General features: G+C 47.2%; 1 protein-coding gene across 3 annotated transcripts; it reads right to left on the minus strand.

Moving 5' to 3' along the window:
* Window positions 1–673: 673 nt before the first annotated feature.
* On the minus strand, window positions 674–5,634 carry LOC101532154 (mamu class II histocompatibility antigen, DR alpha chain). 3 transcript variants are annotated; one of them, XM_004590254.3, is made up of 5 exons: window positions 5,475–5,634; window positions 2,693–2,941; window positions 1,974–2,255; window positions 1,522–1,687; window positions 674–996 (listed from the first exon to the last, which is right to left on the minus strand). In XM_004590254.3, the coding sequence occupies exons 1-4, from the start codon at window positions 5,554–5,556 to the stop codon at window positions 1,533–1,535; spliced, it is 768 nt and encodes a 255-aa protein (XP_004590311.2). In that variant the 5' UTR covers window positions 5,557–5,634; the 3' UTR covers window positions 674–996; window positions 1,522–1,532. The 3 variants fall into 3 exon arrangements, with proteins under 3 accessions (XP_004590311.2, XP_058520957.1, XP_058520969.1); XM_058664974.1 differs by having other exon boundaries at window positions 1,518–1,687; XM_058664986.1 differs by having other exon boundaries at window positions 1,514–1,687.
* Between the last annotated feature and the right edge of the window lie 15,164 nt (window positions 5,635–20,798).

Below are 20,798 nucleotides of genomic sequence, written 5' to 3' on the forward strand. Positions count from 1 at the left end.
GGTATCCCATGTGGGTGCAGGATCCCAAGGCATTTACAGACTGTAAGCCAGGAAGTGAATAGGAAGCGGAGCAATTGGGACACAAACCAGCACCCATATGGAATCCCAGCGCTTATAAGGTGAGGATTTATCCACTGAGCCATTGCACCAGACCTGAGACTATGTTTTATGGAATGGATAATGCCAATTTTCAATGTTTAGTTTCGTTTTTCATTAATGTTGGAGTGATTACTGTTGATATGTAAATCCTACAATGTGAATGGGCTGTCTTCTGATTTTGCTCCTCATCCCACTATTATATTCTCCCCCTTCTCTGTCTTACTCATTACGGAGGCCAAACTCCAGGCTTTGGCGTTTATTCTACTGAAGACACACATAGTTTGTTGACTTGGAGATTTAAGAACTGGAAGGAGATGCTGAACACACTGCTCAGTAGTGATCACCAAACAATTGAGCTCTGCTGTCAAAATCACTGAGAAGATTAAATCCCAGCAGCAGGGATGTGTTCAGATGGAACCACACCATGTTCTAATGAACCTGGATATTTCTGATGAATTTCAGAGTGTATAAGATATTTTCAATTTTCAGGCATTTCTTGGTGTAAGGATCACATCCATTTCTCAAATCTTTCCCCTCCAACTTCCCCACTCCCAGACTGTCTCGGATACTAAAGTCATCAAAATAGTTTATTATATTTAGAAAAGAATTACAGTTGTGAGAAATCCTAAGCAGTAAGTACACAGAACATACTCTCATGAAATGCTGAAAGGTTCCCTAGCAGTGAAAGAATCTCCTGGGGTTTATTACAGAGGCATTACTTAGCGGTGATAAAATGATAGGAAACAGGAAGTGATAAACAGGGAGGGCCAACTAGAAGTTACACAAAGGATGGATGAGGGAAGGCATTGGGGCCTTTAGGGTGGAAAACACTGCAGGTCTGTCAAGTTCATGGTTCAGATTTTAGTCTTCAATCTTCTCTCTTAGAAAGGTCATCTCCTATAATCAGATACACACAGTTACAAAAAAGCTTCAGATGAAGATTCCAAGCTTTTTCATTTAATTCTTTCCTCTGATCTTTCCCTCTACCTTTTTTTAGATCTCATATCAGTTATAGACAGGACAGAAACACCATGGTCTCAGTGATTTCCATTGCATGTGCTGAGATGGCCTCTGACCTCAGTGGATCAAGGCCTGGACATGCTTCTGAGCTGACGGCCTCCCTAAAGAACTGCAAGCCAGCAGGGTCCCAACCTTGAGGCTTCCTTTCTACATCACTGGACTGACTATTCTGAGGTGTAACAGTGGCCTTAGCTACTGGAGACAATTCCCAAGACTGAAAGTGTGAGCCAGAGACAGGGCTATGGAAGGAAATAAATGGCTGTGAAGCTTCAGGATCCCAGATGACTGCCATTCCAGCAAAAGAGAAACAGAGCACCAACATTTCCGACATCTCTTTCTTCAAAGTAACACATATCCTTTCCCTGCACTATCCCTCCAGTATTTGCATATATGCCTACCCACCTCCATGTGCCTCACAAGGTCCCTCGGCGTTCTGTGGCATTACCCTGGCGCATGCCCTTGATGATGAAGATGGTCCCAACAATGATGCCCACCAGACCCACCACCAGACCGAGGGCACACACCACGTTCTCTTTAGTCTCTGGGAGGGGGATTCGTGGCTCAAATTCTGGAGAAAAATAAAACACAGTGCATGGTGAAGAATGTGGGTAGGGAGCAGCTTTTACAGCAAAAGTACTGAAATAAGACAATAATTACTGAAAGAGTGAAAAAGAGGAATGCACAAAATATGTTGAGGGAATTGTGGTTAAAAGTGAAGGCAGCTGGGTAACGAGAGAAGGCAGGCATGAAAGTGTTGCAGACTTCACGAAATGGGACATCCTGTATCCAGGGGTCCAGACACAGAGTCTTAGCAAGAAGTTGTCCAAGAAAGGGACCCTAAGGATGGTCCATACCCCAGTGCTTGAGGATTGGCTCCTCCGACCCCCAGTGCTCCACTTTGCAGTCGTAGTAGTCCTCGGCTTTGGGCAGGAAGGGCAGATAGTGGAATTTGCGGAAAAGATGGTCATCCCTGGGCAGGTAGACTGTTTCTGACACTCCAACAGTGACAGGTTTTCCATTTTTAAGCCATGTGACCTTGATCACAGGTGGGGAGAACTTGTCAATGAAGCAGATGAGGACATTGGGCTCTCCCAGCTCCACAGGGCTGCTAGGGAGCAGGGTTACCTCTGGAGAAACTGAGGGAAACACAGCAGAAATTAACATTTGCTGCTCAGACATGCCACTCTCCCTCCCCTCTGTGAGCTGTGAAACAGGCCTGTCTATAGATGCTAAATCTGAGGAAGTTTTAGGTTAGGGCAGTTGACACTGTGCTCTGAGAGGTCTATGCCACTTATTTAACTCGGACACCCTCTGGAAGCAATTGGAGCCAAGATTGAGAAAACGAATGGCCAAACCGCTCATTCCTCAAGCAAAGCAGTGACTGAGAGTATTCAGGGGTGGCTAAGACAAGATCTGAACACACGAGTAAAAGAACACACCCTTCAACTTCCCAGGCCTGCAGCATTAGAATTAGGGGCTTGCTCGTGGCAAGCTGAAGCTCCTGCGACAGAGCTAAAATATCTAGTCTAGTCATGCATTCTTGTGCTCAGGAGTGTAACACAGAGAGAGGTACCGCTGGAGTCTGGGGTGTTGTTGGAGCGCTTCATCATGATTTCCAGGTTGGCTTTGTCCACAGCTATGTTGGCCAGGGCACCCTGAGCCTCAAAGCTGGCAAACTGTCCAAATTCAGCAAGCCGCCAGACGGTCTCTCTTTTCCCCAGGTCCACATGGAAAATCTCATCACCGTCGAAGTCAAACATAAACTCTCCTGCATCATCACCAGGTGACATGTAGTACTCAGCTTGGATGATCACGTGTTCCTCTGAAATGACAGGAGAGGGAGAGTTAGGGAGGGGTCAAGAGAGGGAGATGAAGAACCTGCACCATGAAGGGAGGAAGTGGCGGGGATGGAAAAGACCAAGGTTTGTGGAGTGGTGGACAGATATGCCAAGTGGAAAGGTGAGGTCTGGTTCAGCTGTGTTGAACAAGCTGGGAGCGAAAAGGACAGTGTTAGAGATGGTGATTTGAATGAGATGAGGGCCAAGAAGGCACAGCCTTGCAAAGATGTTTGGTTTTCAGTTGATTCTCTCTCTCTTTGTTTTAATTCAGCAGCAGACCCTAAAAGGGAAATGTCCTCTCATTCTTCATGCCCGGGCATTAAACATGCTGAAGTCAGGATTCCAAGGTGTCACTTTCTCAGAACACTGTACTACGCTCAAGAAACACTGCTCCAAAGGGTGCTTTATGAACTCTGGAATACAGCCTACTCAAATACAATGTTGAATTCCTGTGTAGCTCCTTAGTAGACTTGAACAAATTATTCTGCTGACATGTGTGCAATTTTTCAATTACATTGCTGCTGTGGTCTTGATTTTACCATAGGTTTGTTTTTAAGATTCAAACAGAAAGGAAAATAATTTCTCAGTATATCATCAGGCCTGTACCAAGTACCACTCACACTTTAGGATCAGAATGACTATATATATAATATATTATAATATAATATACAATTATATTAATTATAATATATTTTATATAATATATTAATTATAATGATATATAACATATAATTCTAATATATATTATTAATTACGTTGCATTATGTGACACCGTTTCATAGGCTCTGGGATTCCCCTAACCCCTCCCCGTGCCCTCCCCCCATGGTGGCTTCCTCCACCTTGTCACTGTATTACATTTCAAATTCTGTCAAGATTTTTTCTTAGCAAACATATACCAAGCATAGAGTCCAGCATCTTATTGTCCAGATAAATTCAACAGTTTCTTGGGGAGACCATCCCTGGTCTGAAGGTAGAGCTGACAGAATATCATCCCGTCCAGTGAAAAGCCACAACAAAACGTCCACATCAATTTACAACACTATGGAGTTAATTGACATGATATTGAGTAACCAATATGTTCAAAAAAATGCAAGGTCTTAACCACATCCTGTGACTGCTTCATTGACATTTCAGTTTTAGTTTATATACAGAACCGGCTGCTATACACCTTAAAATGGCTATAGGGTACTATTCAGCTGCCTCGTGTCTATTTTCATTTTAGTATTTAGCAGTTTATAGTGTTGAAGCATAATTTTGCTGAACTTGGCGGATTTTAGGATAGTCTAAGCTGGCTTATAACTCTAACAAGGCATTTGTCAACAGTTTAGGTGCAGAACAGTTTTAGGAGGGGTGTGCAGAGAAATCTTCAATACCCTAGTGAGGAGTAACTAATCTTTGTGTCCTACCTAGTAAGGTATATGTGAATCCATGCTGACCGTTTCCTGTCTGGTTCTAAGCTTTCCTTGTTAGAACGGCCTTATATTTAAGGACCAAATGCAGAGAAAATAAAACCAAGGTTGAGGCACCCAGGAAACACATACCTGACTGTATACTGACAAACCTAGGCATTTAGTTTGCATTGGCATTTATGCTCAAATACAGAAGTTCCGTCTGACCTTCTTCAGTTCAGCAAAGATTCCTTGTCTGTCCCAGTAAACGTCCTCACAGCCGCTTTACGGCATCAGAGACCTGCAATTGCCGCCAGGGGCCTGAGAGCTGGTTTATGACTTGCTCATGTCCAGCCTGCCCTCACTTTCTGTGTAGGGGTCAGCTGAGTGAAGAATCCTTTCTTTTTGCAATGTATCATTACTGTAGAGCCAATGTTCACTCTGTAGATGACAGAGAATAATGACAGATTCTCCAGTTCCTCATTCATTTTTTTTGCTCTTTTGGAAACACAAATGAGTAACAGAGATGACAAATCATGTAAGATCTACTATGGCTCGGGGTGGGACTCCAGAAGGAGGAGAGAGCTGACACTCTCTCAAGAGACAGCCAGTTACACACAGTGCCTGTCGGCATGTTTGCGCTCTCTTCCCCTTGGGTAGATCATCCTTTGGGGTGACTGTTTCTTAGTAATCTACAACAACGTCTGTGCGCAAAGATGATGACAGGGTATCATTGAGCTAAAAACTGTGCCAAGAATGTCTTATATTTTTTTTTGATTATTCTAACAAAACTATGAGAGGCTTTTAGTTTTTGATATTAATAATTCCCTAGAAAGAAGAATTAAACCTCATAGAATTCCTTAACGCCTGCCAGTATATATTCTCTACAAGTCAGGTTCCATACAGTCTCTCAAGTTAGTTGTATTAATAAACATTCAACTCAGCTTTTGTTCTCCATATTTAACTTCAACTTGTAGCAATAAAGGAAGGACTCCCCCCGCCAAACCTGCAATTTGTTGTGGATTTAGACCCTCATAGCATCTGTCACATTTTTCTTTTTTCTCCCAAGATCCTCCAGCCGATGCCCCAGCTCATGTGTACATGCCCCTTACATTGTCTTGGCACCTACCTTTGATAGCCCAAGATCCCTGAGGGCTCATCAGAAAGGCCAGGATGAAAAGGCCGAGGACTGGCACTCCACATCTGGTCATTTTCTTCTTGGGTTCTTTGATGAAAATTAGTCGAGCTCAGCAGTGAGGCAGAATAGACAAAGATAAAAGAAAGAGAATGTGGGGTGCAATGGAGTCCAGCATAATTAAAAATTCAAATCAACTGAACATTAGCCAATCAGAAAAACCTTTTGAGATGACACATCTGTTGCTAGGGGAAGGGCCCTTGTAATGGGTACAGGACAGAAAGAAAATAGTTCACTAGAGAAGTTTGAAAGAGAACAAAAAAATCATTTGAGAAGTTTGGGCTGTCAGCCAGAGTTTTTCATCCCAATTCAGCTTCTGGAAAAACATATGCATGCAACACAGATGTGAAGACAGAATTAATGGACATATGGTAAGGAAACAGACTGTGCCTTTGTGGTGTGACAGCTGGTAAACTAGCTGCAGGATGACAAACCACCTAAGAGGAGGTCACTGTTGGGCCCTGAGAAGTGCCTGGATCCCAGTGGTGCTGGGTGACACAGCTTCACTCAGGAAGTTCCTGATCAAGGTCCTGGATTCCCTGACACGGTGCTATAGTTAGAGAACATCCTAAAAGACATGTTGAGCTTCAACATTCCCAGGCTTGGAGAGGTATGGGAAAGATACATACCTTGGGGCATGAGAAGTGGCCAACAGATGGTGAGTACAAAGTGGTAGCCTCTCTGGGCCTCTATCATGTCAGACATGACCAGGGAGTGCAGTTGGCATCTACGGCATCTTTAAAAGGAGTTGGGTCAATCCTGGAAAATGGTAGAGTGAATTAAAGCTCATTTTATGGAAGCACCGAGGATAATAATCCACAGGGGGGATTTATCTTCTTCCTCTCCTGTCATAGAATTACGAGTTCTAATCCAAAATACAGATCCTGGTGTTAACCAAAGAGAACACTGGATGTTAATGAGTCTATCTCTCCATTTTCTGAAAAAACAGGGTGCCAGGAAGGAGAAATGTTAGACCGTGTGGAGAGAGAACTGGCATCCAGACAGGTGCGGTGGACAATCACCTAGCTGTGAGGCAGTCCGTCAGACTCCGAGTCCATGGTCAACAGCAGCCCTGACATGATTAAGGGGGACTTTCCACACGGCTGTGCTGCGCCTGGCCTTGACCATGCAGCAGCCCTTGCACACTGTGAGAGCAGACACTCTGCAGTGATGGGGTATCTTCACACCTCCCAGGGCCTCAAACATCCTCTGAGGTTAGCTCCTAAGTCAATGAAAAGGAGACCCATCACACACTGCAGCCATAAAGTTACTCAGAAACCCATTTCCTTGAGGTGTGGGAACAAAGCCAGGTCAGAGTTCCTCACTTTCTGTTTGTGTGGAGTGTTTGGCTCTGTATTTAAACTTGGCAGTATCTCTTCCAGAAGTAAAAGCCAGCCAGTACAGTTGCTGTTGGCTTCCATAATGCCCTAAAAAGTACATGGTAAGCCCAAGACATTTTCTGTGTTGTACTGGCTCCTTCAATCCCAAGGTGTTGCTCAGCAACTGGTGACATCATGTAGTCCTAAGACACTGATTGGTTCTCCTCATGAGATTACTAAATTTGGAAGACTCTGCTAAGGACTTTCAGTTCCTCTTCTCCGGGTGAAGGCAGAAGTCCCTGCTTTGGACACTATTCATGGTTCCCTGTTTTTTCCTCAACTCTCACTTGCTTCCTGTGTGCATAGGGAATTTTTGAAAGCACCTGAGTAAGGTCTTCTCAGTGATACTCAATTTGACAACACCAATCAAAGTCCTGTTAGGAAAGAGGAAACCCCGCAGATATTCTAAGAGGAATGGTATCTGTTGCAGGGGATTCTTACACTGCATCACATGCTGGCACACATCCTAAATTCCCTGAATATCACAGCATGGCTGTCCAATCAGGAACCTCGCACGTAACATACCTCTCAGCCCCAATTTTCTGTCATTGAGAATTTTTCACTCCTAACTCCTTGGGGAGCCCAGGAATTAAGTAATAGCTGCCTGGCTCCTTGTTCTGTGTAGTAAAGACCTACTTTCTTCCACCACCCCGATGTCAGTATTGGCTTTCTGCACATCAGGTTATCTGACCCAGTTTGGGGGTTCTACAGCAATGTCTCTGACCAGTTTGGGGTGTTGTTCTGCAACACTGCCAGAACTCATGTTCACTCGTGAGATGCCTCCAATCCTCCTTCCGCCCCCCAAGTCTCAGCCTACTATATATATATGGAGAGAGAGAGAGAGAGAGAGAGCGAGCGCCTGCGCTGTGGTGTAGCAGGCTGTCTCTCACTGTGATGTCAGTGCATCCCGGGCCCTGGTTCAAGTCGCAGCTGCTCCACCTCCAATCCAGCTCCCTTCTAATGTGCCTGGAAGGCAGTGAAAGATGACCCAAGTCCTTGAGCCCCTGTGCCTACATGGGAGACCCAGAACAAGTTCCTGGTTCCTGGCCTCAGCCTGGCCCAACCTGGGCCTTTATAACCATTTGAGGAATGAACCAACTGATGGAATATTCTTTTCATTAAAAAAGAGATTAATTTATTTTTATTGAAAACTCAGATATTATACAGAGAGGAGGAGAGACAGAGAGGATGATCTTCCATCTGATGATTCACTCCCCAAGTGGCTGCAATGGCCAGAACTGAACCAATCTGAACCCAGGAGCCAGGAGCCTCTTCCAGGTCTCCCATGAAAGTGTAGGGTCCCAAGGCTTTGGGCTGTCCTCGACTGCTTTCCCAGGCCACAAGCAGGGAGCTGGATGGGAAGCGGCACTGCTGGGATTAGAACTGGCGCCCATATGGGATTCCGGTGCATGCAAGGTGAGAACTTCAGCCACTAGGCTCCCGCACCGAGCCCAGATGGAACATTCTTTCTGTTTGTCTCTTCGGTTTCTTGCCTGTTCTCCTCCTCTTCCTCTCCCTTTTGCTTTCTTCCTCCTTTTGCTGTCTTAACTCTGCCTTTCAAATAAATAAAAAAAAATCAAAGTATACATATCATCTCTTTCGAGGAAAGTGGAATAAAAAAATTAATTTTGGTGCAAAATGTTGTTGAAGTCCAGGCAAAGCTTTTTTCACTAATCATTTGAAGTCCCTTTACATATTTACAGAAAACCTCTACTATATGCATCATTCTGTTTCTCTTCTGAGTGGTAGGCATAAAACCCAGAAAATATAATTTTGGAGTTGTAGGTTAGGGTTTGGACGTGGGGTTCAGATCAAGTCTGGGACGTCAGCACCTGCTATGTCTGTGCGGTTGGAGTTCTGAGAAGTTCCAGCCCCACATTCATACTTCCCTTCCTGCCTCCACTTCCTCTAACACTCAGGGTCTTCCCAGGGTCTGTCCACTGAGGACTGGCCAGACCCTCTGAGGGCACACTGAGCCAGGCGTTTCCTGTTCAACTCCCCACTAAGAAGTTTTTCCTATTAAGGGCTGCCTCTCCACATCCTCAGAAACTAGTGTGAAAGAAACCCTCAGCAGAATGGAAACAGAACTGTTGTACCAGCACATGTGCTAGGCTGGGAGGCTAATGGGCCTTCTTGGTGTGGCTGCGTGGACAGAGGCTTCACCGAGGGCCAGCAAGGCGGCACATCAGGGTAATCCTGCACCTGCAGCAGCATCCCATATGGCCATCCCATATGGCTGCTCCACTTCCGGTCTAGCTCCTTGCGACTGGCCTGGGAGAGCAGCAGAGGGTGGCCCAAGTCCGTGGGACCCTGCACCAATATAGGAAAGTTGTAGGAAATTCTTGGATCCTGGCTTCAGCCTGGCCCAGCTCCAAGCATTCCAACCACTGGGGAAATGAACTCATAGCTGGAAGATCTTTCTCTCTGCCTCATCCTCTCTCTCTGTGACTCTACCTTTTAAATAAATGAATCTTCAAGGGAAAAATGAGAGGAATGACTGTTAATGGTGCAGGAAAAGTAGCAAAGGATGGCCTGGGTGTTTGGGCCATGCTATCAATGTGGGCGACCTGGAAGAAGCTGCTTGTTACCAGCTTGCTCAACCCAGGCTGCTGTGGATAGCTGGGGAGTGGATGGAAGGTTCTCTCTCTCTCTCTCTCCTTTAAATAAACAAATAAATATTTTTAAAATAGAAATGGGAAGAATGATTCACTAGACTTTGATGACAGGTTTGGGTTAGAGTGAAGCAGGTGATGGAAATGGCCCCAAAGTGCGTGTGTAGTGAAGATTTCAATTCTGGGCCAGCGTTGTGCTGTGGGGGGTTAACTCTGGCATCCCCTGCAGACACCAGTTCCAGCCCTGGCCACTCCCCGTGAGATCCAGGTCCTCGTCAATGTGCCTTGGAGAGCAGTAGGGGATGGTCCTGCCTCCCACTTGGGAAGAAGCTCCTGGCTTAGCCTGGCTCAGCTGTAGGTCTCTCTCCCTCTCCCCCTGCTCTCTGTAACTACCTTTCAAATAAATAAATTTTTTCCTTTAAAAACAAAAAAAGATTTGAAGTCTGAATGTCATGGACGATGACGCTTTTCCACTAGAAAGCGGAAGTGGTGAGGTGAAGGTGACTGTTTGCCTCGAGTGCTGCGTGGCTCAAGCACGGCGTGAGGGGAAATTTGTGACCACAACAGAAAACAGGGAAGGACACGAGTCGAGACACAGAGTCTGGAGGAAGCAGACTGAAGACTTTGATGTGAAGATACAGGAGGAGTGCTCAGTGCAGTAAGCATGACAACAGAAAGCAACAAATTGCTTATTTCTGAGGTTCCCTGTGAACCCTAAGACTTTAAAGCTAAGAAACAGGGCCCAGAGTGGTAGCCTGGTGGCAAAAGTCCTCACCTTGCATTTGCCAGGATCTTGTACGGGTGCTGGTTCATATCCCGGCTGCTCCACTTCCTGTCTAGCTCGCTGCTTGTGGCCTGGGAAGGCAATGGAGAATGGTCCAAAGCCTTGGGACCCCGTACCCGTGTGGGAGACCCGGAGGAGGCTCCTGGCTCTTGGCCATCAGCTCGGTTCTGGCCATTGCAGCATTTGTGCAGTGAGCCAGCAGATGGAAGATCTTTCTAATTTTCTATAAATCTGACTTTCCAATAAAAATAAATAAATTTTTAAAAAATGTTTTTAAAGATTGAAAAAATAGGTAAAAAACAGTTTAGAGATTCCTGTTGATTTCACTGATATTCTTTTTGGTTTATTTTTTCTTCCTCATTTGTTAAAATCCCCAAAACAGATACCTTATTGGGTCTTATTATCCTACCTACTAGATGATAACAGTATTTACATTCTGTCCTAAGAAAAAGAGATCTTTTGGCAAAGGTCTCTGAGAAAGTGGGAAAAGATAAAAGATACCCAAATCAAGACCCCAGGCTCACTCAGGGAACGTCTTTCTCCCCATAGGCTGACATGTACACCACGTGAGCCTAGGCTGCCCTCTAGTGGTCAATGCTATTTAATTAACTCACGACTTATTGCCCCCATTTTTTCTTTTCTGGGCCTAGGCCGCCCTCTAGTGGTCAATGCTATTTAATTCATTCATGACTTATTTCTCCAAATTTCACTTCTCTCCTCTCCTCTCCTCTCCTCTCCTCTCCTCTCCTCTCCTCTCCTCTCCCCTCCCCTCCCCTCCCCTCCCTACTCCCCTCCCCTCCCCTCCCCTCCCCCTCCCCTCCCCTCCCCTCTTCCTCCCCTCTTCCTTCCCTCCCTTCCCCTCCTCCTCCCCTCTCCCCTCCCTTCCCCTCCCCTCCCCCTCCCCTCCCCTCCCCTCTTCCTTCCCTCCCTTCCCCTCCCCCTCCCCTCCCTTCCCCTCCCCTCCCCCTCCCCTCCCCTCCCCCTCCCCTCCCCTCCCCTTCCCCTCCCCTCCCCTCCCCTCCTTTCTTTCCTTCCTTCCTATTTTATGATACAGTTTCACAGGCCTCCTCCCCCCTACTGATTTCCCCTATATTATTACAATAGTATAATATTATTCTCATCCTGGCATAATTAGCTTCTGAAAAAACAAGATTCTTATACTCAGGGTATTGGAATTACACTTTTCCTCTTGTAAATACTTCCGCAGAGTGTTTGGTGTAATTAGGTTGTTCATCTTACAGTCTAAAAGCAATCTTTTAATACATTTGATTTATGAGAAAGTAAGAGAGAAGCCCCATTCCCTCGCTCACTAGTTGCTGCAGCTGGAGACCGCAGCTCGGAGCCACACAAGCCAGGCCTCCCATGCGGGGGGCAGAAACCCAGTAACAGATCGCCACTGCTTGTTTGGGTCTGTGTTAGCAGGAAACTGGAGGTAGGAGCCACAATCAGGAATTAAACCAGCCATTCCAATGTGGGATAGAGGCAGCTCTCAATTACTAGGCCAAACAGCCATCTCTGAAGCCTTCTGAATGCATTTATTTATTGTTTGTTTGAAAGGCAGAAAAAAAAAGAGAAAGAGACAGAGAATCTTTTATCCAGATTCACTCCTCAAGTGCCTGCAACAGCCAGGACTGGGCCGGTCTGTGATGTCCACTGGAGAGTTCCCCTGGGGAAGAATCCTGCTGTTCGTGCCACTGCCTGCTGTGTTCCAGCGTGTGCAGTAGCAGGAAGCTGGACTGGAACCAGAGCTGCAGTGAGCCCAGGCTGGCACTCTGACATGGGGTGCAAGCACCCCGAGCAGCATATTCTTTTCTTTTCTTTTTAAGATTTGTTTATTCTTATTGGAAAGCAGAGCTTTGCAGAGAAGAGAGACAGAGAGAAAGATCTTCTGTCTGCTGGTTTACTCCCCAAGTGACTGCAACGACCAGAGCTAAGCCAGTCTGAGTCAGGAGCTTCCTCTGGGTCTCCCACACAGGTGCAGGATCCCAAGGCATTGGGCCGTCCTCAGCTGCTTTCCCAGGCCACAAGCAGGGAGTTGGATGGGAAGTGGAGCAGCCAGGATATGAACCTGTGCCCATGTAGGATGCTGGTGTGTGCAAGGTGATGACTTTAGCCACTAGGCTACTGTGCTGGGACCTGTGCCAAATGCATGCATTTTAAATGAACTTTTTATCACATTGGCGCCTGTAAATACCTGATAGCAGTATTTATTCTCCATGAGAAATTCAGTTCAAATTTACTTGCCATTTTCTGGAACCGTGGAAGAGGAACAAAGTCATCTGGGTAAAGACAGCATTGCTGGCGGTGCTAATGGCCTCTGGGGAGCAATTTCTGTCTTGCTTGGAGGGAACATTTGGCAAACTAACAAATGGGGGCAACTATCATTCCATCCTCTCTGAGGGCTGGGATCCTTGCAGCTGTGGGTGTCCTCACAGCCACCTGCAAGCCACGCTGTGGGTTTACAACCAGAGGTCCTGGATTCTGTGTGGCACAAGGGTCTGGCCTGGAGTGGACCTCATGTCCACAGGGCTCAGTCTGGGGGGGGGAGGGAGAGCAAGCACCTGGACACCGTCCTGGATTGCTTCACGCAGCTCCGCTGGAGAGACCACTGGGTGCTGCCCAACCTGCACCCACCACTACCCTGGGACCCTTCACTTCCTGTCCGACATCACTCAGGAGAGTCGGGGTAACCATGGGGGTCCTGTGTTTAATTAAACCTGAGAAGACCCCACATGTCTCCACAGATTCAGTTTTCATTTTGCTTCTTGTGCATATACATGTGTATAAATTGCTGGGTAAGTATAAACATATTTTTACGGCTTTAACACCATTTGACACTTGCTGTTGTTACTTTTTTGCTATGAGTTTGACTCACATTAAATGAACACAATTTTCTAAGGTTAGATGCATTTTGCAGCTGATGTTCATTAGCCGCATGACTCAGTATGGTGAGCAGTAGGGGCTGGGCCAGGGAGGCTGCGAGCCAGGGAAGGTTGCGAGACAGGGAGGCCGCTTGGCTTTCCTTCCCACCCAGCCAGCCTGAAGCCAGGGAGAACTCTGCCCAGGGTGGAGCAGAACCGCCTTCCAGAGCAAAGGGAAGGAGCTCTTGGAGGATGTGGTGAAGGAGCAAAGTTGATCAGTTACTGTAGTTAAAACACTGGCATCGATATTAACAAAGAAGCCTGTTACAAACTGACAGGCAGGAAAAACTTCCGTCGCGTCGACTGACATGTAAGATCTACTTTAGGCACAGGAAAGGGCAATTCAGCCAAGTGTGCGCTGTACCCCAGGGGTGGGAACACCTGCCCAGCTCACCCTGAGGGACTCACTGCACCAGCCTCTTAGATCTCTCACAAGTTCTCCCCAAGTCAGCCCCTCAGCACCTTCTGATGTTGTGAGGTTGCAGACCCGGTGGCTGGTGCTCGAACCCTGGGCTCGTCTGTCCCTCAGAGTCAGCCGTGCATCCTCTGGCCTCCTCTGGAGTTGAGTTTTAGACATTTGGTTGATTGAGGAGTTCCTGGATTCCCTGGAAGCTTGTTGGTGACGCTGGCCGTCCAGTCTCTGCCGTCTTGGATTGACGGGCACCCTGTACCTGAGGGCATTCATTGGCACGCTCAGTGGGTGTAACTCAAATTTGCATTATGTTGGGGGGGAGGAAGGCATGGACAGCTGGGCACTCCTCCTTTCCTGGGCTGAGCACCTCCCCCCCCCCCCCCCCCCCCCCGGGGCCCCAGGCACTCCCGGCATCCTGCCACCTGGGGCTTTTGTGAGGACAGCCACACACACAGGTGGGCGGCCTCTCCTCCAGCCTCCTCTCTCCTGGGCAGACGCTGCAACTGATCTTGGCTAGTCCCTTGAGCAGCCACAGTCCCGGCAGCATCTGGGACCCTGGGGACGGGGGAGGACCCAGCAGTCCCCTGCAGCAATGGCTTTGCCCTTGGGTTCCACATAATTTAAGAAATACTAAAAAAATTATGGTGAGAGACGTTGTCTCAGGATAAGCTGGAGTGTACACAGTTCTCCCTGTTCCTCCTTCTAGGAATCAAACATAAAGAGACTGATGATAGAGGAGAGAGACAGACAGGGCCTAGGCTTGGGGTAGACGAGGCTCACAGTGGTGAGTTCCCCAGGGTTTTCCTTTTGTGAGGGTATCCAGGGATGGGAGCTGAAGAAGTCAGAAAATAGAAATTACCACGAGGCATGCTGTTGAGCACGCCTTCAGGACGGTGGGCTGTCCCTGTCTGAGGGGGCAGGAGAGGAAGGGAAGCCCCATAAGGTGGAAGGCCCTGTGTCCCCATCATCAGCAAGGCCCGAGTGACCCGCTTAGAGGGACCTCCTCCTGCACGGTGCGGGGCGGTCAAGGGGAGCTCTCTGGGAACCATGGCCTTTACTACTCAGGAATAAGCCGCCTCCACGCGGTGGAGTTTGTGAAGCTAAGAGCAAGGACTTCCATCCCACCCAAGTGTAGACAGATACCCGCTACCCCCTCCGGGTATACTCAGAGGGTGGCAGACTTTTCCTCCCACTCCGAAGCCAATGCGAGGAGGCGTTTCTGTCTGCCTGGTCTCAGGGGAAGCCTGGGACGCAGGCTGGGGAGTGGGGCGGGGAGGGAAAGAGTTGGGGTGACTGTTAGGTAGGTGGAACCCCACCCTGTGGTTAAGCCTTGTGGAGACCCTGAACTGAGGCCCCAAGCGGCCTACAGGGGGGTCTGAGCTCCAGGCTCACCTGGGTCAGGTTTCTGGCGCTTTGCTCCCAGCCTTCCAGCCTTAGTCACCGAGAGGAGTAAACCTTGCTTAACCAGCCATGCAGGTGTCAACAGATTCCTGGAGAAAACCCAGGATTTCGCGTCCTGCAGGTTGGGGGGGAGGTACATGTACTTAAGTCTGTGAGGAAAGCAGGGTACCCTTCCAGCTGTGTGCGGGCCCCAGTGGGGCAGGCATGGACCGGGGGCACACACAGGTAAAGTCTCCGGCAGCCCAGCTGCAGACTTGGCCTACTGAAGGAGTGTGCATCGGTGGACAAGGGAGCTATTCATGAGCCAGGAACACCTGGGCTTGTGTCTGACCTTGGAACACCTGGTGGCAAACCAAAACCCACCATGCTGTCTCTCCTTTGTGCCTCCCTCTGGTTAAAAATACCAGACGAGAGCATCCCTGGCCTCAATACTATCTCTTCTTATGCTTTCCTTGAGTTGCAAATAACAGATCAAAGCATACCAAGATGCTGTGTCAATGTCTTCTCTTTTACTTTTTTTTTTAAAGTTTTACTAACATAAGAATAATTATTCTACTAATTGCTAGCTTCACATAAGGTAAGAATTAATGAAAGCCTTTGTGTGATAGCTGCTTTCTTTTGGGGTATAAAAGTCTCTGTATTCTCAAATAAAGTGCACCATTCTTGTGGTCTGTTTGATTAATCCTGACAGCCTACACCCCGGGTCAGCTCTTCCCGCCCGGCAGCGGGCCTGGCACTCCAGCTGTGGTGCAGGTGGCAGCCTCCCAGCTGCCGGCCTCGTCCTCGGGATCTCAACCAGCTACCAGCTGGGGACCAGTGGACGAAACATCTCTCTTGGTTTATCCCTCTCTCTGTAACTGCCTTTCAAATAAATACATCTTTTAAAAGTTATAATAGTGTGAGACTCCTTGCTTTTTCAGCATTTTTATTTGAACATACGAATTGTAAGAATTTCCAAGTCCTTTTCTGTTAATTCCAAGCAGGATTACCTGTGGATCTGTTTCTGCATTACCTTTTATAATCAGCCAAGATGCAAGTGTGACTTCACAGGCGTGTGGTCTTCCCTGTGTGCTGTATGACACGTACTATAGCTTAATTCTAGAAAATATTTTAAAATTCATAATTGTATAGGGCCCGGCGGCGTGGCCTAGCGGCTAAAGTCCTCGCCTTGGAAGCCCCGGGATCCCATATGGGCGCCGGTTCTAATCCCGGCAGCTCCACTTCCCATCTAGCTCCCTGCTTGTGGCCTGGGAAAGCAGTCGAGGACGGCCCAAAGATTTGGGACCCTGCACCCGCGTGGGAGACCTGGAGGAAGTTCCAGGTTCCCGGCATCGGATCGGCGCGCATCGGCCCGTTGCGGCTCACTTGGGGAGTGAAACATCGGATGGAAGATCTTCCTCTCTGTCTCTCCTCCTCTCTGTATATCCGGCTTTCCAATAATAATAATAAAAAAAAAAAAAAAAAAAAAAAAAAAAAATTCATAATTGTATCAAAGCACATGGCCAGATTCAAGGTCGCCCTTCTGAAAGGGGAACTTGACGTCTCCTTCAAAACGGAGTGTTGGTAGCTCAGGATCCGAGGGGCTCAGCTCCGGCAGAGGCGTCTCCTCCAGGACGCCCCCAGGGCCACCTGGACAAGGTGGTGACCATGGACTGCAGCTGAGTCACACTGGACGTCCCCACAGGCTCCTGCCCCACCGCCCTTTGAAGACTCTGTATTAGGGACTTGATTAGTTTTTCTCCTTACCTATTTTGGCTCAATTCATCTTCAAGTGATTTTGTTTTATTTGTATTATAACAATGGATATTTTTCTTTATACAGAGTAGGGTGGTGGTGGTATACAGAATTATCTTTTAAAAATATTTTACTGTTAAAAATTCACACATCTTGGACATTTCTGATATCTTTCTCAGGATTTTACACTTTCTAAGCTGCATTGTTCATTCTTGGCTGAAAACAGTCTGAAATTTCGTAAAATCTGCCTGGTTCCAATAAATCCTGAAAAAAGAATTTTAAAAAGATGTGGCAAACTCTGTTTTCAAAATTAGAGTAATCTGTAGTGTTTTTCACAAGTGATGTTATAGTACGTCACAAGCAGACATCACTATTTTATGTGCCCGTGGAACTGCTCACTAACTGCGTTTTCAGTTGATGTCCGTGTAATGGGAGGCTGTCCCTGGGGGATAGTTTTCTTTTCTCCTTCTGTGAATCTGTTAATTTCTCTTTGCTCTCTATGTGCCCACAGCACAACCCACAGACCACGAATGGGCAGTTGAGAATGCTCAGGTTTCTTGTAGCACATGGCATTAGAATCACATGAAATCAGCACATATCCTCCCAACTTTAAATTGTGCCTGGATTATTTCTGACGTCTAATGCCGTGGAAGGTTTATCCAAATGGTAGTTCTGCTGTGTTGTTTGGGGGATGGCAAGCAAAAAGTCAATGCATGTCCAGTGTAATGCTTTTCTCGCTATGTTTGGTTCAAGGTGGGTTGTGTGTGGTGTGTGGAAATCATAATGCAGGCATGTCTTTTCTCTGATGTTGAAAACTTATTTCCCGTAAAGGATGTTCAGAACATAGCCCGTAGGAAAGCGGGACAGTGGAGGCTGTGGGACCCTGTTGAGAAGAGGTTCCAGGAAAGAGAAGGCGGAAGGCCTCTCACCCACCGTGTGCTCCTGCCCCCACTGGGTCCTTGAAGACAGGTGGACATCTGTGCTCTATCTAGTCTACCAAGGACAGACAGTACTCTATCTATTCCCTGTTTCAATAATGCTTTGACCAAGTTGTCTTTGTACTCTCTGTTCCCAATTCTGAGTTATGTCTGAACTATTGTTTTACTACGTGTATAAGAACTGAAACCCTGGAAATAAACTTTGTCCGTTGCGTAAGAGAGCACTGTCCCCCATTTCTTCAGGTCGCTTCCCCTTCCCAGGAGCCTGCAAGGAACGCTTCACCACCTCCTCCCAGTGCAGCCCATAACGGTTTCTGTGCTTCCGTTGGTCACTGAGTTACTCCAAATTTTAGTCTGTTCTTAAAGCTGCAAATGATGTGGAGGCTCAGATCTACAACTTTAAGATTTTCTTCTTTAAGAGCATCTGGTGAGCAAGTAGGGTAACCAAAAGTGAATCTCTGCTCCATCCCTCCTCTCTGCCACTGCCCCTAATCCTCCCACTGGGAGAGACTGAAGCATATTCAGCAGAAACACTTTCCTTTGGCCCTCAACTACCAAGAACGCTGCTTGAGTAAGGAAAAGATAGGAAGAAGTGGGACGTTTTACAACACAGTAGCAGTCCCTCTGAGGTCACGGACCCTCCTTGGTTACTTGAAGAAACGTGTCATCTACCGGTGACATTCGAAACTGCAGCAGGCTGCTTGACTGCCATTCTGTGGAGTTGGCTTCTTAGCAGCATTGGCAACCCAAGGCAAAGAACCTCAAGGCAGGACCACCGCAGAGAGCAAATGTAGGGGGTGTGGTGGCTGAGTGCTTCTTTAAGCCTTCTGTGTCAAAATCAGGATGGTTGGACCTGGCGTGATGGCTCAGTGGCGAAATTCTTACCTTGCATGTGCTAGCATGTTATATGGGTGCTGGTACAAGTCCTGGCTTTTCTACTTCCAATCCAGCTCCCTGCTGTGGCTTGGGATAGCAGAGGAAAATGAGTCAGGTCCTGGGCTACTGCACGTGGGAGACCTGGAGGAAGTTTCTGGCTCCTGGCTTCAAATCAACTCCGTTGGTTGTTGCAGCCATTTGGGGCGTGATGAAAGCACTCTCGTTTAAATAGAAATTTTGGTGGCCTGACAGGATGGCTCAGTGGCTAAATCCTTGCCTTGCAAGCACTGGGATCTCATTTGGGTGCTGGTTTGTGGCCTGACTTTTCAACTTCCTTTTCAGCTGCTTCCTGGTGGCCTGGGAAAGCAGTCAAGGATGGCCTAAAGCCTTGGGACTGTGCACTCACCTGGGAAATCTGGAAGAAGCCCCTGGCTTCAGACCAGCTTGGCTAAGGTCAATGCAGACATTTGAGGGGTGAACCAGTGGATGGAAGATCTTTGTCTTTGTCTATCCTTCTCTCTGTAAACTGATCTGGCTTTCCAATTAAAATAAATAAATCTTCAAATTAAAAAAGAGTCTTGAGCACCTATTTCATGACCAGAAGAGGGGTATGACTTACTACTGGAACCATCTTATATTTGGAAATGTGCCTTTGAGTGGGAAACTAGAACTGTGAGGAGGGACAGGATGTGAGTGTGGATTTTCTTGGCTCGTAAAAGGAGTACTGCTCAGGGATTCTCCTGCACTGAGTGCCCAGTTGGCTGTGTTGAGTCTCATTAGTGTGTCTCTTTTTAACAAGCCACTCAGTGGCTGTTGCAGCCTGTTGAAGACAGCCCCACATTGCCAGGGTCTTTTCCCGGTTCTGAGGTGGGAGGAGGAGCAGACTGTTATAAGCACCAGCTCTCACTGAACTTGCCACCTCGTGATGCTCCCTGCCTGTCCATGTCCTGGTCACAGCGATGTCCTCCTAGGACTGGCTCTCACTGAGTGTACCACTTTCTGGTGCTCCCTGTCCCTCACTGTCCTGGTCACAGTGCTAACACTGACCGCTGTAGACACAGTGCCCTTTCCTGGTTGTTGCATCCCAGGGCAGCGCTCTGGACTACAACTTCATCTCAATAACATCTCAGTTTCTTCCATGTTCCACATCTTCCTGCCATGGAGGAGGTTCCCTTTGTGGCGATTCTTCCACATCATTGTAAGGGGTTGGGGGGCAGAAGGGGAGGGAGAACAGACCTTCTCCCTGCTCTGATTGTAACTAAGAGACAGTCTTGCAAGACACCTCCTCATCAGAGCTCATCGAGTTTTTTCTCCTTTTCAAGTCCTCCACTCTCCCCAGAGGATTCAGTAAGAATTCCTTACACTGAGGACAGCGACCTCAAATGGTCCACATGAGGGCTGATCATAGTAGGGGAGTGAAAGACATTGCAAACCTTGTAATTCCATAGTGTGGTGTATTCTTATATTATTACACTAAAATTGAAACTTAAGTTAAATCTTACTCAAGAGAACTCTTAAAATTATGAAAATCTATCACCCTGCATTTTAATTAAAACAGACTTGTAAGGCATGTGCCAGCAGGCTGATGCAGTGGTGTATCAAACTAATCCTCTGCTGTGGTGCCAGCATCCCATATGAGCCATGGTTTGTGCCCTGGCCACTGTACTTCAATCTATCTCCCTGCTTAAGGCTTGAGAAAGCAGCAGAGGAAGGCCCAAATCCTTGATCCCCTGTACCTAAATGGGAGACCCAGAAGAAGATCCTGGCTCCTGGCTTTAGATCAGCTCTGCTCTGGCTGTTGCAATCGTTAGGGGAGTGAACCAGTGGAGGGAAGCACTCTATCTTATGTCTTATCTCACTGTTTCTCCTTCTTGGTCTGTAACTCTTCCTTTCCAATAAAAATATATCTTTTTTTAAAAGGCATGTAATAGAACACTTGGCTTAAATAACATGGAAAAAAGTGTTTGTCATTATACTTTTTTACCTTAATTTATACTGAAAAGCTATTGGATATCTGACATTGGTTAAATCCTTTATTACTCAGCAAAGGAAGGTAACAAAGCAAAGGAAATAGGCACTAAAGCAGCTCATAAACTACTGTGGGTGTGTGGGTGTGGGCACTGAGGTCGGACCATGGAGGAAGTAACACCTGGACTTGTACTTCTACTTGATATTCACTGTTGCTTCCAGCTGTACAGGAC

The sequence above is a fragment of the Ochotona princeps genome, chromosome 1 (assembly GCF_030435755.1).
Source record: "Ochotona princeps isolate mOchPri1 chromosome 1, mOchPri1.hap1, whole genome shotgun sequence".
NCBI classification, from domain to species: domain Eukaryota; kingdom Metazoa; phylum Chordata; class Mammalia; order Lagomorpha; family Ochotonidae; genus Ochotona; species Ochotona princeps.

Excerpts from the sequence above, each read along its gene's own strand:
- LOC101532154 (XM_004590254.3), bottom strand. The coding sequence starts at position 5,556 with ATGACCAGATGTGGAGTGCCAGTCCTCGGCCTTTTCATCCTGGCCTTT. Across the intron at positions 2,942-5,474 it reads GGGATCTTGGGCTATCAAAG|AGGAACACGTGATCATCCAA; the intron begins GTAGGTGCCAAG and ends CTGTCATTTCAG. Across the intron at positions 1,688-1,973 it reads GCCAATCCTCAAGCACTGGG|AATTTGAGCCACGAATCCCC; the intron begins GTATGGACCATC and ends ATTTTTCTCCAG.